At 47.6% G+C, this 14,725-nt stretch overlaps 1 protein-coding gene across 1 annotated transcript in view; it reads right to left on the reverse strand.

Annotated features, from left to right (window-relative positions):
* The window catches only part of WDFY3 (WD repeat and FYVE domain containing 3), a 284,440-nt gene that overhangs the window by 123,775 nt on the left and 145,940 nt on the right, over window positions 1–14,725 (reverse strand). The window contains 6 exon segments of the mRNA XM_055139598.1: window positions 193–276; window positions 1,959–2,416; window positions 3,870–4,063; window positions 6,370–6,471; window positions 7,170–7,637; window positions 13,708–13,874. Coding sequence (XP_054995573.1) covers window positions 193–276; window positions 1,959–2,416; window positions 3,870–4,063; window positions 6,370–6,471; window positions 7,170–7,637; window positions 13,708–13,874 — 1,473 coding nt within the window.

The following is a 14,725-nucleotide window of genomic DNA, read 5'->3' on the forward strand; positions in this document are numbered from 1 at the left end:
TCTACGTGACTTGCCTATCTTCAATATATTTGACTCTCAGAAACAAACTCAGGAAAAGTTCATTTTAAGACTTAAAAAAAAAATGGAGGTCAGAAGAACTGTGAAGTTACAAACACAATCACCACACGTCATTAAGCACGGAACAGTAAAACGCACACAGATCGAGACCGACTTCTCTGGAAAGATCAGTACCTTTTCCTGGACAAGGCTGGGGTGCCCCAAGGAGAGGGGAGAGAAGACTCACTTGTCAGGCAGGGAGGGATCTGCTCTGCACGACTACAGGCGACAAAACAAGACAGGGCGTTGAGAGAGGTTAGAGAGAACACCGGGCTGGCGGGGTTAGTGTCACAAGAACTCCCAGTCCCAGCGTCCTAAGCTCATCCTCCGTCCTCCGCAGCAACGAGGGCGAGGGCCAGGACGCGTGCGCCGAGGGGGACAGAGAAGCACGTTGAAGGGACGTGGACGCCGAGCACATCTGTCCAGCAGAGAGCCGTGAGCCCTGCTCTGGAACCCAGCACCCCGCCGAGGGGGCCGACCGACCAGGGCGGGAGGCAAACCGGAAGGGTACAAGACCCCACTCGGCTCTCCTCATCAGCACTTACCTGGGGGTGGAGGCACTGTGAATCTCAGTTATTTTACAAAACAAAAACCTCGGCACTATGAGAAGTGATAACAGTGTAGGCAAATTAGCAGCACCATGAGTGGCAAGTTACTTGCAAAAGGAGACGTGGATGTTTTTTAAAAGTTTACATGCTGAGAAGAAGTCATAATCTTCTTCAGAACTCTAAGTTTCCTTCATCTTATGTCCTGGCACGATATATGGCAACTGTGTCATTCCTGTGCCTGGGTTTAAACTGAAAGAAGGCCCACGCTAAGGCAGGCTCCCGCTGAACCCTCCCGCTGAGCAAAGAACTCGGAAGGCAGTGAACATTCACTCAATGGGGGGAGGGGGGCGCGTAAATCAGACAGTTTTGAATGAAACAGTGCATCTTAAGGGGCCATATCACTTGTGCAGCATTGGAAAATATTGAAATATTCTGCCATCTGTCCAGAAACATGCGTCACCATATTCTCCCCTGATAGCCCCCATCAGCAAGTGTGGGGGCACTCAATGTCGCTAAGCGTAAAGAAGAAAAAGTCTTTGTAAATCATGCTTACCCAATTAAAAAAAAAAAAAAGGAGAAAAAGAGCAATAAGTACCATGAAAATAAATTCCCTAGATATATTCCGTTAAGTTCACCAAGGGCTTCCTCTGCATTTACAAGCAATACACGGGTGTCTGTGCTGAAAAGCTTCACATCCAAACAAGCCTACCCTTCACAAATAAAGTGACGGCAGGCAAGGCGGAGTGAAGAGCCCTTTCAAACATCTTTCAGGGAAACTTATAACTGAGCTGAACATATGATAGTCTAATTCACAGCACACAGAGGACTCTCCAATTCTTTTCTTTTCTTTTTGGTTTAGTTTGCTTTGGTTGGGGGGTTCCCCTCGGCGATGCTCAGGGCTGACTCCTGGCTCTGCACTCGGGAATTACTCCCGGGGGGCGCTCCGAGGGGTGTGCAGGATGCCGGGGGTGGAACCCGGGCTCTGCACTCGGGAATCACTCCCGGGGGCCGCTCAGAGGGGTGTGCGGGATGCCGGGGGTGGAACCCTGGTTCTGTACTCGGGAATTACTCCCGGGGGCGCTCAGAGGGGTGTGCGGGATGCCGGGGGGTGGAACCCGGGCTCTGCACTCGGGAATCACTCCCGGGGGTGCTCAGAGGGGTGTGCGGGATGCCGGGGGTGGAACCCTGGTTCTGCACTAGGGAATCACTCCAGGTGCCGCTCAGAGGGGTGTGCGGGATGCCGGGGGTGGAACCCTGGTTCTGCACTCGGGAATCACTCCCGGGGGTGCTCAGAGGGGTGTGCGGGATGCCGGGGGTGGAACCTGGGCTGGCCGCACGCAAGGCCCGTCCTACCTGTCGAAGGAGTCGGTGGCCACTCGGTAGAGGTAAATGAAGAGCTTGCTGCAGTGCCGCAGAGTGGGCGACACGGAGTCCATGAGGATCACGTCGTCCTCCAGCAGCCGCTGGAAGGGCTGCGTGTTGGAGGGGAAGACGTTCATGGCGCCGATCTTGCGCAGGTCCGAGAAGCAGCCGAGGAAGCGCACGGCGTCGGCCAGCTTCTCGTACTGGATCTCGGTGCGGAAGAAGTGCGAGTTGGCCGGCTCGTAGCGCATGGCGGCCGTCAGCGTGCAGAAGACGGTGTGCAGCAGCTCGAACACCTGGTTCTGGTTCACCTTCTCCCAGCCGTTCTTGGGGGGCGAGCTCAGAGACCTCTCCATGGCGACCAGCAGGGAGGTGATGTACACGAACCCGCCCACCTTCCGGAAAACGGTCCTCGAACGGTGGCTCTCCCGCAGGACCGACAGGAGCGCCTGCGGGGAACAAAACACACAACAAACATGAGTCAAAGGAAACAATAAGCCAACAAGCAGACACCAATGTCAAAGGGAAACTTCGCTCTGCGGCGGTCTCTGTTCCTGTCGTTTACACACACAACAAAAGCTCAGGCAGAGTGTATCAAGTATTCTGCTAACTGAAAAAAAAATTCTATTAAAAGGAAAGATAATTTTAGGAAATGATCCCTTCGGCAGTACAGGGTTATATCAAATTCCGCCTCAAGAGCTTTCTTACATTTTTCAGATACTGATACTAATGAATTCGGTGACGTGACAAAGTAATTTTGTCCAAGAGGCAAAAATTATACCTACAACTTCACTGTCACTGTCATCCCGTTGCTCATTGATTTGTTTGAGCAGGCACCAGTAACGTCTCTCAATGAGAGACTTATTGTTACTGTTTTTTGGCATATCCAATATGCACGGATAGCTTGCCAGGCTCTGCCATGAGGGCGGGATACTCTCGGTAGCTTGCCGGGCTCTCCGAGAGGGGCGGAGGAATCGAACTCAGGTCTGCAGAGTGAAAGGCAAACGCCCAACCGCTGTGCTATCGCTCCAGCCCTAATGTTAAAATTACTTACACCGGAAACTATGATATCAAAAAAATGAACTACAAACTTTATACTGTCCGACACCTACAAAAATAACCCTGATTTGTCCACACCCCCCAGACACACGCAATGCCTTCTACAGCACTTTGCTTCATGACAGGTGCTGGGAACTGAACACAGGCAGGTGACTGCTCTACCACTGAGGCGGTTTCACCACATGGATGAACATGCGGGGACGAGAGAGAGCTCAAAAGGCTGAGCAGACGCAGGCTGGAGGTCCGGGTTCAAGGCCAGCGCCACCTGGGCCAAGAGCACTGTCGGGAGTGTCTCCCAAGTAGAGAGCATCAACAGCCCCAAGCACCATGGGGGATGGCCTGGAATCTCAACAAATCAATAAAGGTCGGGGCTGGAGTGACAGCACTATGGGTAAGGCACTTGCCTTGCATGTGGCCAACCCGGGTTCGATCCCCAGCATCTCACGTGGGCCCCTGAACCCCACCAGAAGAGATTCCTGGGTGCAGAGCCAGGAGTCACCCCTGAGCACTGTGGGTATGGCCCAAACCCGGCCAAGCAAATAAAACAAATAAATACAGAGAACAAGTATTGAGAGTATTATATTATTATTATTAGTGTACTTTCAATGTTAGGGGTAATCCCCTAAGCCACTCTATAGATTTAGCAATAAAAAGTCCTGTTAACACACACCAAGAGACCTAAATGACTGTGGTTTTCTGAGTCCCCGATGTGTGCCAAGTTGTATTACCTTTGTAACTTAAGAGAGTGGAAATTTCTGTGTCTCTAGCCTAAGTACAAGTCGCTTGAAAACAACCCAAGACTTTCATCGTGAAAGCTCGAAGACACGCTTCTGTCGCACTTACTCTTAAAATGTCAGTCTTCAGCTGCAACTCGGTGGGTGGGGCGGAGTGCATGAGTCCCAGCAGCGTGCCCATGTCGTCGTCCCCGTTGGGCGAGAGCACCAGCTGCTGGATGGTGAGCAGCGCGTGCTGCCGGCACTGCGGGTACCGCACGATATTATGTGCACACCTGGCACCTCCGAATTCTCGAAAAATCCCTTGGAGAGAGAAAACAGACCCCGAAAAAGGGGTGGAGTGTTAGTATGAGATGCTCTGAGACAGGTCAGGTAAGCTGAAATTTAATTCTTTCTGTAGGAAGAGCGAGTCAAAGAAAAAAATCAAATGACACTATCCAGATATTACACTGCATAAGTTATAATCGCAAAATTGCACTGTGAGGTATCAATAAAAGTGAATTTTCTCTAGAATTTTCTGAACGCAAGGCATATTTGAGCATGCTCCTCATGTTCAAAACCTTCAACTCTGAAATATTAAAATTTTTCATATGTTGAAAGAGACCAAGGAAATTTATATACATATACACACACACACACACACACACACACACACACACACACACACACACATATATATTTTATTTTATTTTATTTTTGCTTTTTGGGTCACACCCAGTGATGCACAGGGGTTACTCCTGGCTCTGCACTCAGGAATTTCTCCTGGCAGTGCTCAGGGGACCATATGGGATGCTGGGATTCGAACCCAGGACGGCCGTGTGCAAGGCAAATGCCCTACCCACTGTGCTATCACTCCCAGCCCCCTGTATATATATTTTATGTAAGACTGTTAAGCTGCACAATACTGAATTATTTATGTGATAAGATATCAGGCCAGCAATTCCCAAATAAATGATACATAAACTGCGTAAGATTTCCGAAAAATGAAGGGAATGAATTGTTTTACGACTGGAAAAATGACAAGAAACCAAACTCCCCAGAGCAGATGGCCAAAAGCGAGAGCACAGTGAACAGAGGAAGAGAAACTCCTGAGGGACCCACTCCCCAGGCTGTACAGGACTGGCCGACTGAGTCTTCATTCCTTAGCCACGCAGACGCAGGAGAGAAACCCAGAGGTGCCCCCATGCCCAGGGCCAACACAGCGCAGAAGGCAAGACTCAAGCCTGGAAAAGCTGTCTGTCCAGGCGCCGGAGCGATCGCACAGCAGGGAACGGCCTGGCCTTGCCCGTGGCCAGCCCAGTTAGAGCCCCGGCACCTCCTAAGGTCCCCTGAGCCCCTGCGGGAGGGACCCATCCCTGAGCACAGAGGCAGGAGCTCAGAGCACACCACGTGTAGCCCCAAAACAAAAGCAAAAAAAAAAAAACCTCAGAATCTTCTTAAAAAGCATAAACGATGTGTTCTAACTAGGGCTGGATGGCTAATAACAGGTAGAAGAGGGGTGGGAAGTGGAAACCAAAGATAACACAAAAATTTAAATGAATCCATTTACTTAGGACGGGCACATTCTTAAGAAACTCTTTCAAGATTTTCCCAAACTTGTAACGTAAGATTCTAACCTGGATTTCTGAAAGAAGAGACATTATTTTCTACAATCACGACACGAAACAAATAGAGTGGCAAAATATGTTTAAACCTCATCTGGTTAAATATCTGTGTTATGTAAATAAAAATGGAAAAAGTAATACTTCGGAAGTAATTCATGCTACTAACAATATAACACTAATCATTCCATTATTTCTTTCATGGACAAACCTATACAACTTAACAATGTCATATTTCTAGAGACATACGAATGCCATTGGTGATAAACATGGAGAGTATCATGCTAAGTGAAATGAGTCAGAAAGAGAGGGACAGGCATAGAGAGACTGCACTCATTTGTGGAGTGTAGGGTAGCATCACATGAGGCTGACATCCAAGGACAGTAGATACAAAGGCCAGGGGGATTGTCCCATAGCTGGAAGCCTGCTTCATGAGCGGAGGGGAGAAGGCAGATGGAATAGAGAAGGGATCACTAAGAAAATGATGGCTGGAGGAACCAGCTGGGATGGGAGATGTGTGCCAAAAGTAGATAATGGGCCAAACATGATGACCTCTCAGTGTCTGTGTTGCAAGCAATAATGCCCAGAAGTAGAGAGAGAGTCTGGGGGATATTGTCTGCCATGGAGGCAGGGGGAGGGTGGGAAAGGGGGGTTATACCCGGGATATTGGTGGTGGGGAATGTGCACTGGTGGAGGGATGGGTGTTTGATCATTGTGAGATTGTAACCCAAACATGAAAGCTTGTAACTATCTCACAGTGATTCAATAAAATTTAAAACATTAAAAAAAAAAAAACCAGAATTGTAAAGTACCCCAAATAACATATTTATTTGTGTAGGTGTTAGCACAGTATTTGCAATTTTAAAAATTAAAGTTGAAAACATTTTAAAACAAAAAAAAAATACCATTAATGAACAGACAGTTTTTACTGCCCGTGACGTGAGCCTAGAGATCAAGACCCCCGAGCCACAGGGTGTCCCGGGCGCGTGCGGGCAGTGCCGTGCTCACCTGCGTTCGTGTGGGAGCCCTGGAGCAGAGCCGTCAAGGTCTCCATCACCAGCAGCGCCAGGTGCTTTTGGTCTTCGGCTGAGCTGTTGTTTCTGGAGTCCCCTGGGGAAAAGGATCGCAGGTTCAAATCCCAACAGGCAGCTTCATTTTATTCCCTTGACTCAGTTTTGTTTTAGGAATTTAAAAAGTAGTTCCTGGGTGGGGCAGGAGTCTTGCACAAGGCAGGAGTCAGCCCTTGAGTAGCCTTTGGAAACCCCAGGTGAATAATCAAACATTTTTTCCTCAACACGGTGATTTAGCAGGCCGTTAATAGCCACTTCCGAACCTACCAACCATCGAAGCTCCCCCCGACCCAAGCTTCTCTCCACTCGCACCCCAACTTTTTACCAATCTCGTTTGGGCATTTAGTTGCCATAGTTTGGGACATGTGCTTATAATAATTCTGGCTCTTATAGTTCTGAGGTATATTTGAAAAGCTTTGAAATACTTTTGTACCTACTTGGAAACACAATGCAGTAGACACAGGCAATGCGGCTCAGAAATGCCTTCCTCAATTGTTACCTGAAATTCTCTTCTACCACAGTGACACTTCTAGACTCCTCTTTCCTAATTCTCCAAGAGGCCAAACACACAAGTGAACTCCGAGAAATGTTCACCAAGGTGTCACAATAATGCATGTTACTAAGCCACTAACTTCTATAACCAAACAAAAGATGAACAAAAGTCGGAGCCAACAGTCTGTCCAAATCCCTATGTATATATAATATATATCAGGTATATGGAAAGTGTTTTACCTTTACCTTGCTCGTTGAGTGCCTGAGTTGGATCCTTCAAGAGGGCAGCATATTTGTGCAAAAGGTTGACCATGACTTCCAGAAGACCCACCTCCCTAAACACATCTTTAAAGATATAGTCGTGTCGTGTAAACTTGAGCAGTGTCTTCATGGCAATGATGCTACAATGGTAGGAAGAGCTGGACTTTAAGAGAATGCTAACGCTAATGAGTTCTTTACAAGGGATATAATTTAAGCTAAAAACGACAAACTCTAGCATCTCAAAGTATTTGCTTTGTACTTCTGGGAGTTTGGAAATCTTCTCTGCGAACTGGGACAGTGTATGTTGGGACTCGAGGATGAAATAATTGGCACTGTCGGCCATGTAAATATTTGTTATGGCATCAAGGATGATCTGGGCAAGGAAGTGGGTTTTTGCTTTTAAAAATGCGTTCTGGAGCACTGCAAAGGCCTGGATGTTTCTCACACTGTGACCTAAAATAGAAAATAAGAACACAAAAGTAAGTGTGATGTGACATTCTAATCATGGCAAACCAGGCTATTTAAACAAATCATGAACTCTCACACTTGTCAACTATTTTCTAAGAACACATTCTGGTTTCAAAAAGGGTCTTCCTTGTCTTCGTCAGGTTCAGCTGTTTAAACTAAAAATAACACATGATACGGGTCGGAGAGATAGGACAGCAGGTTAGATGCTTCCCTTAAACAGGGTCAACTTGGGTTCAGTCCCCTGCACTCCATATGTTCCCTGGAGCCCTGCCAGGAATAATTCCTGACTGCAGAGCCAGGAGTGAGTGAGCCCTGAGCATTGCCAGGTGTGGCTCCCAAACCAACAACAAACCAAGAACTGCGAAACATATGATATATAATTGTAAATATTAAAAGCCCAGAATAGTATATTCTGAGAAAGTAGGCCACTTTGGAGACAACAAAGCATACTTTATAGTCCTGGCATTAGAGTTTGGAAACATGTAGGTGTTTAACTATCTGTAAGGTGAATCTTGTCGACACAAACAATTACCAAAAAATCTGAAAAGCCTCCTATGCTGCAGATGAATGCTTGACCACAGCCCGAGTAGCAGCAGGGAGCACCGAGGGAAAGAGCCTTCCGGCTCCTGGGATGCACTATGATATTCATACATTTAAAAGTTCGATGTTTAGGGGCTGGAGCAATAGCACAGCGGGTAGGGCGTTTACCTTGCATGCGGCCGACCTGAGCTCAATTCCCAGCATCTCATATGGTTCCCTGATTACCACCAGGAGTAATTCCTGAGTGCAGAGCCAGGAGTGACCTCTGTGCATCACGGGTATGACCCCAAAAGCAAAAATCAAACAAACCAATAAAAGTTTGATGTTTATTTTATTTTCGAGCTAAGAGTGCTGCAGCTTCACACAGGCATATGCTAGAGTACTTTTTGGCCAGATAAAACTATACTTCTAAACATTTCATTTTCAAACACACCACCTTAAAAACAAACCAAGAATTAATCCATGACTCACCAAACTAGCTGCAGTTAATGCAGAGCATTAGAAAAGTTGAGGTAGAAAGTACTTGTGGGAGATGAAAGCTATTGCTGGCTTCTAAAATTTGTCATGGGCTCCATTTGTGAAATATAAAGTAACATAACAGGAGAAGAACACCTAAGGATAGTAGAGACAAGGGCCAGGAGGATCGCCCCGTGGCTTGGAAGCTGATCTCATGTGCCGGGGGAAAAGACAGGTAGATGGAGAAAGGACCACTAAGCCAATGATGATCGGAGGGATCACCGGGATGGGAGATGCGTGCTGAAACTAAACTATGGACCAAACATGATGGCTGACTGGTGCCATATTGTAAACCATAACACCCCAAAGCAGAGAGAGAGTCAGAGGGACTGTGCCGGCCACTGAGGCAGGGGGTGGGAAGAGGTGGGGTGGCGGGAGTGACACTGGGGACATTGGTGGTGGAGAATGGGCACTGGCGGAGGGAGGGGTACTCAATCATTGTATGACTGAAATGTCAGCATGAAAGTTGTAAGTCTGTAACTGTACCTCACGGTGATTCATTAAAATAATAAAAAAAAAAAATTGTCACAGACTCAAAGCGACGAAGTGAGTGCCGCTAAGGGAGACCACACGGACAAGTGAAGAAACACAACACAAGCGAGGAAGATTGCTCCGGGCAGTCCGGGTACCCTCGCAGGGGCAGCACGCGGGTAGCCAGTGGCAGCAGAGGCCAGGACGCATCATCCGGAAGGAGAACAGTGACTAGATCTGAACGGTTACACGGGGCCAGAAGACCCCTTCGACACCGAAAGATAAATACCCTAATATTTTAATAAGCAGATGTCTCCTCTATAATTCTCAAAATTTCCACCAACTGGCTCCAGCTTGTTTGGCACCTCAATTACAAGAAAGAAAGGTGAAGAGCTGAACCCATGACAAAGGCCGGCAGGCCCCATCGATCTCACACTCCACGCGGGCAGAAGCAGGAGAAACGAAGGGCGAGAAAGGGACCCGCAGAGACGACACAGAAGACCCTAAAGACCCTAACTCTCTCACAGGGAGAGGTGAACGAGGGAGGCAGGGGGCGGGCACAGGCAGAGGGAAGGTAAGGAGGGCCAAGGGCAGCGGCTCGGGGGCCGAGGACATGCCTGGCCCATCTGGGCACGGCTCCGGGCTCCATCCCTGGCACTGCCAGTCAACAGAAGAAGACGAATACAGAAACACGGGAATCCCCGCGGTAAAACAGACACGGAATGTTGTTCCTCTGAGGCTAAGTCCCCAGGGACAGACTCCGTGACATTGCCGGGACGGAAGTGAGGAGGGGAGTCGGACGGGAGGCGAAGCAAGCAGAGCTCGAAGGCAGCCTGGACACCCAAAGAGTGAGCTGTAGGGTCCGATCCAACTCGACAACTCTGTTAACGCAAGGAGGCGGCGAAGGAACGCTCAGGACGCACGCTGCGGGCGGCCCCGGGCAGAGCGGAGCGTGGCCACGTGCGAGCAAGGCTGCGCCCAGGCAGGCAGGCGGCTACCCGGCTGGCACGGAGCAGCGGCACACGCAGAGATCAAGTGCCCGCGGAGGAAAGCCCGGGATGAATACCACAAGGCACTTCGGGTTCGAGTTTGATTAAAAACATGAACAAAAAAGAAAAGTACAGTCATCTCTCATGGGAGCTGCCGACATGAACAAGAATAATTTTTTTTTGTAAAATGAAGTTATAGAAGGTCCTGGGGGTAAAAAACCCAGAAAACCAACTAAACAAACAAGAATCGTAACCCAAACATGAAAGCTTGTAACTATCTCGTAGTGAGTCAATAAAATTTTAAAAAATTAAAACAACAACAACAAGATAATAGCCGAAGAGATAATAGAGAGGGGAAGGCACTTGCCTTGTGAGCCAACAGCCTAGGTTCGATCCCCGGCACCCCACATGGTTCCCCGAGCATACCAGGGATAATTCCTGCGTGCAGAGCCAGGAGTAAGTGACCACTGACCATTGCCAGGTCTGGCCCAAAAATGTTAATTAAAAACACACACAAACACACACACACAACCACAAACAGGTATAGAATGGTCTCTAACATTCTTGACAAAACCCATCGCAGACGGAAGAGGAGGGTGTCCTCATAAGTGAGGCAGAGCGTAAGTAAATACTCGAAGATCTTGTGGATGTGCAAACTACAGGAAACAAAGACAGGGCTCAGACAATCCCCAAGGGAAACCAAGCCTGAGATGATCGATGATCAATGAAACGGGGAAAGGGCAGGAAGGAGGAGAGGGTCCAGGAACAATGGTGAGGAGATGGGAGTGGCACAGTACCCTGCCACCAAAAGAGTGACTCTAATAGGATATAAACTCTGACTCCCTGAGCACACACACACATGGGCAGCTGGGGGGACAGTTGGGGTCCGATGCGGGTGACTTGCACAAGGACTCAACTTTGCACCCCAGTATCACACGTGCCACACCCCCAGCACCCACACTGCCGGAGATGGCCCTTCATTCTTTAGAGGATCACGACGATTTTTTTTAAATTGAATCACTGTGAGACACAGTTACAAGCTTTCATGTTTGAGTTTCAGTCATACAATGATCGAACGCCCATCCCTCCACCAGTGCACATTCCCCACCACCTATGTCCCAGTATCCCCCTTCCCCTTTCCAACCCTTCCCCTGCCTCTAGGGCAGACAACTGCCCCCATACTCTCTCTACTTTTGGGCATTACAGTTTGTAATACAGATACTGAGAGGCCATCCCATTTGGTTCTTTATCTGCTTTCAGCATACATCTCCCATCCAGAGTGATCCCTCCAGCCATCATTGACTTAGTGATCCCTTCTCCATCCCAGCTGCCTCCTCCCCCAGCTCATGAGACAGGCTTCCAACTACGGGGCCATATTCCTGGCCCTTGTGTCTACTGTCCTTGAGTGTCAGTCTAATATTTTGTTATTTTATATTCCACAAATGAGTGCAGTCCTTCTATGCCTGTCGCTCTCTTTTTGACTCATTTCACTTAGCATGATGCTCTCCATGTCCATCCTCTTATAAGCAAATTGCATCACTTCATCTCTCCTAACAGCTGCATAGTATTTTATTGAGGACCACAACAATTTTCTGAAGAAATTGACAGCGAAAAGGTTAGGTCATTCATGGTCACTGACCTCTGACTCGGGGGGCAGTATCCTGTCTAAGTAACTTTGCTATTGTAGATATTATGTCACCAAATTCAATACCAGTGAAGGTGCCAGGTTATACACTGAATATTATTTTATAAGTGAGGCAGTCCAGGGACATCAGAGGAAGGAGCTTCGACTGTGCTTTTCGACCCTCTCACTATGGAATTTTATTATTGTAAGTAGCTGTTGTGAAACATTCTAAAACCCAACATGTATTGCATTATATTTAGTCTGTAATATAGAACATTTTTATGACCCCAGATATTTCTTAGCATTAAAAAAAATGAATCTTTAATATATCCAGTAGAATATGCCTGGGTTTGTACTTATTGCAGAGACTCATTTAAAAAGTCCACAGGTTACATATTGAACACTTTGTCTTAGTGCATCTGAGCCTCTAGTCTAAGTCACAACTCTTCACTATTTTATTCCATGAACTAACTTTGGGATCTCCTGTATTCTTGTTGACTTGAAAACTTAAGAAACAGCTTAATTTCTAACATAAACACAAACAGGAGCCAAAGACATCACACAAGTGTTAAGGCACTTGCCTTGCTCTTGTCAAAGACCAGTTTGATCCCCAGTATCATACAAGGCTCCCTGAGCACTGCCAAGAGTGATCACTGAGCACAGAGCCAGGAGTAAGCTGTGACCAACACCACTCCCCAAAAAACAACGAGACAGAAAATCCCCAGACAATGTGCTTGTGAAATGTCAGTAACTAGATGTGAGAGTACTTTATTGCGAGCTCAATTCTGCACGCACATACCCTACTATACTGCCTGTTTATAGCACAGAGATGTGAAAGAAACTATTCGAGACCTCCAAGGTCATATGCTTTCAAAACATTTATGATGTATTAAGAAAAATTAAATAATTAAACTAGTTTGCATCCTCAAACTTTTTTTGCAGGAGAGACGCCTGGGCTACCCTGGCTCAGGGCGCACGCTCACTCCTGCTGTGCTCGGGGGCACGCGTGGTCCAGGGAGCGAACCCAGAGCTCCCACATGCAAACAGATGCTCCAGCCCTCGGGGCCATCTCCCCAGCCCCAAGCTTGCAGCTGTGTGTTAATTAGATGTTATAAACTCTAAAATAGGCTGTTTTAGGTCACTAGATAAGGAGTCAGTTAGGAAACTTAACTCTAAAATTAATCTCTGAGAACAATCTAACTTTTTTATCTCTCAGCTGGCTTAGTTTAATAATAATAAAAAAAGTGGTGCTGGAACAATGGTACAGTGTGTAGGGTGTTTGCTTTGCACTTGGCTGACCTGGGTTCGATCCACAGCAGCCCATGGGGGTGCTCTGAGCACTGTCAGGGGTGATTCCTGAGTGTAGAGCCAGGGGAACACCTGGGTACCAACTGGTGTGGGGTGTGGCCCCCAGATGAAAAAACAAAACTAAAAGCTCCATGGATTTGCACTTTGCACCTTTAAAAAAACACAACCTATTAATATATGTATATGTATATATACATATCTGTATGTATATATACACATAATATGCATAGTAAAGATAAGCATAGAGATAAGAGCTGAACAATTTCATCCCCATGAAGTGTAAATGTGTGAAATGCCAAAGCAAGACGGTTAGGCTGGGGCGGGGCTGGAGCTCCGTGGTGGAGTACTTCCTTACAGTGTAAGGAGCTTGACCCTCAGACAAAAAAAAAAAAAAAACAACTTACTGTTTAGTTTTAGGATATTTCTCAAATATTGTTTTTGAGAAAATCAATCAGCTAAAGGTGTTGACTTAAAAATCAGAATCCCCAAAGAGCACAAACTTCAACAAAAAGCAACATTTGACCTTTCGACAGACGAATGTCAATTCAGGGCAGTCGAAACCCCAACCGAACGTTCTTTCTTTCTCGGAAATGCAGACAGCACCCACCTTTGCCCGCGGGCTGGGGCACGGCGAAGCCGGGCAGCAGGAAGGGCGCCCCCGTGGTCACTCCCGCCGGCTTGAGCTCGCTGACGCCATACGTGGTCAGCGACGTGATCAGATTCACCAGGTCCTTCAGGGCGTCTTTGGATTCCGCCTCTTTCGCTTGTTCCAATCTAAGAAAAGTAGCGTTTAGCAAATACATTTTTCTTGGGTTATATTCTCAAATCTGACACGAAAGGAAATCTTTTTTTTTTTTTAAATTTTTTATTAGAGAATCACTGTGATGTACAGTGACAAACTTATGAACTTTTGTGTTTGCATTTCACTCACACAGTGACCGTTTACCCTCCCTCCACCAGTGCCCATCCTCCTCCACCAATGATCCCAGTATCCCTCTCACCACCCCCACCCCATCCCCCACCACCCCGCCCTGCCTCTGCAGCAGAACATTCATGAAAGGAAATCTTATCCTCAGAGGCAAAAAGCAAACAGATATAATATTCCAGGAAGTTTCCTGCAGGGGCTAGAGAGAGAGGCCAGCAGAAAGCCTCCGGCACTAGCCGGCTCACCGTTCACACCTCACAGCTAACTCCACCCCCCTGCAGACTCTAGTTGCTGATTTAATTCTAAGTTCACCCAGAAGAAAAGTAATTAGGGACTTGGGTGAAGGAGGCGCAGGAAGTGAATGTGTTTCTGACTCTATTTTGTGACACGAGACACCTAGCATAGGGTCTCACCCTCTGAGGGTCTGTTAGACCCCTACGTTACCAGAAACTCAGCTCCCCCAAAATCTACTCCTGACCCTTCCCCACCCCACCAAGTCTGGGTCACACCTGGCGATGCTCAGCTGTAACTTCTGGGTTACCCTTGACAGGGCTCAAGGCTCACTCCTGACTGCGCTCAGGAGTCACTCCTGGTGGTGCTCCGGGGACCGTACGGGATGCTGGGGATTGAAGCCAGGCCTGCCGTGTTCAAGCCAAGAGCCTGCCCCTCTAGACTGTCTCTTTGGCCTCTACATCTACTT

Source organism: Sorex araneus, chromosome 5, assembly GCF_027595985.1.
Source record: "Sorex araneus isolate mSorAra2 chromosome 5, mSorAra2.pri, whole genome shotgun sequence".
In the NCBI taxonomy this organism is placed as follows: domain Eukaryota; kingdom Metazoa; phylum Chordata; class Mammalia; order Eulipotyphla; family Soricidae; genus Sorex; species Sorex araneus.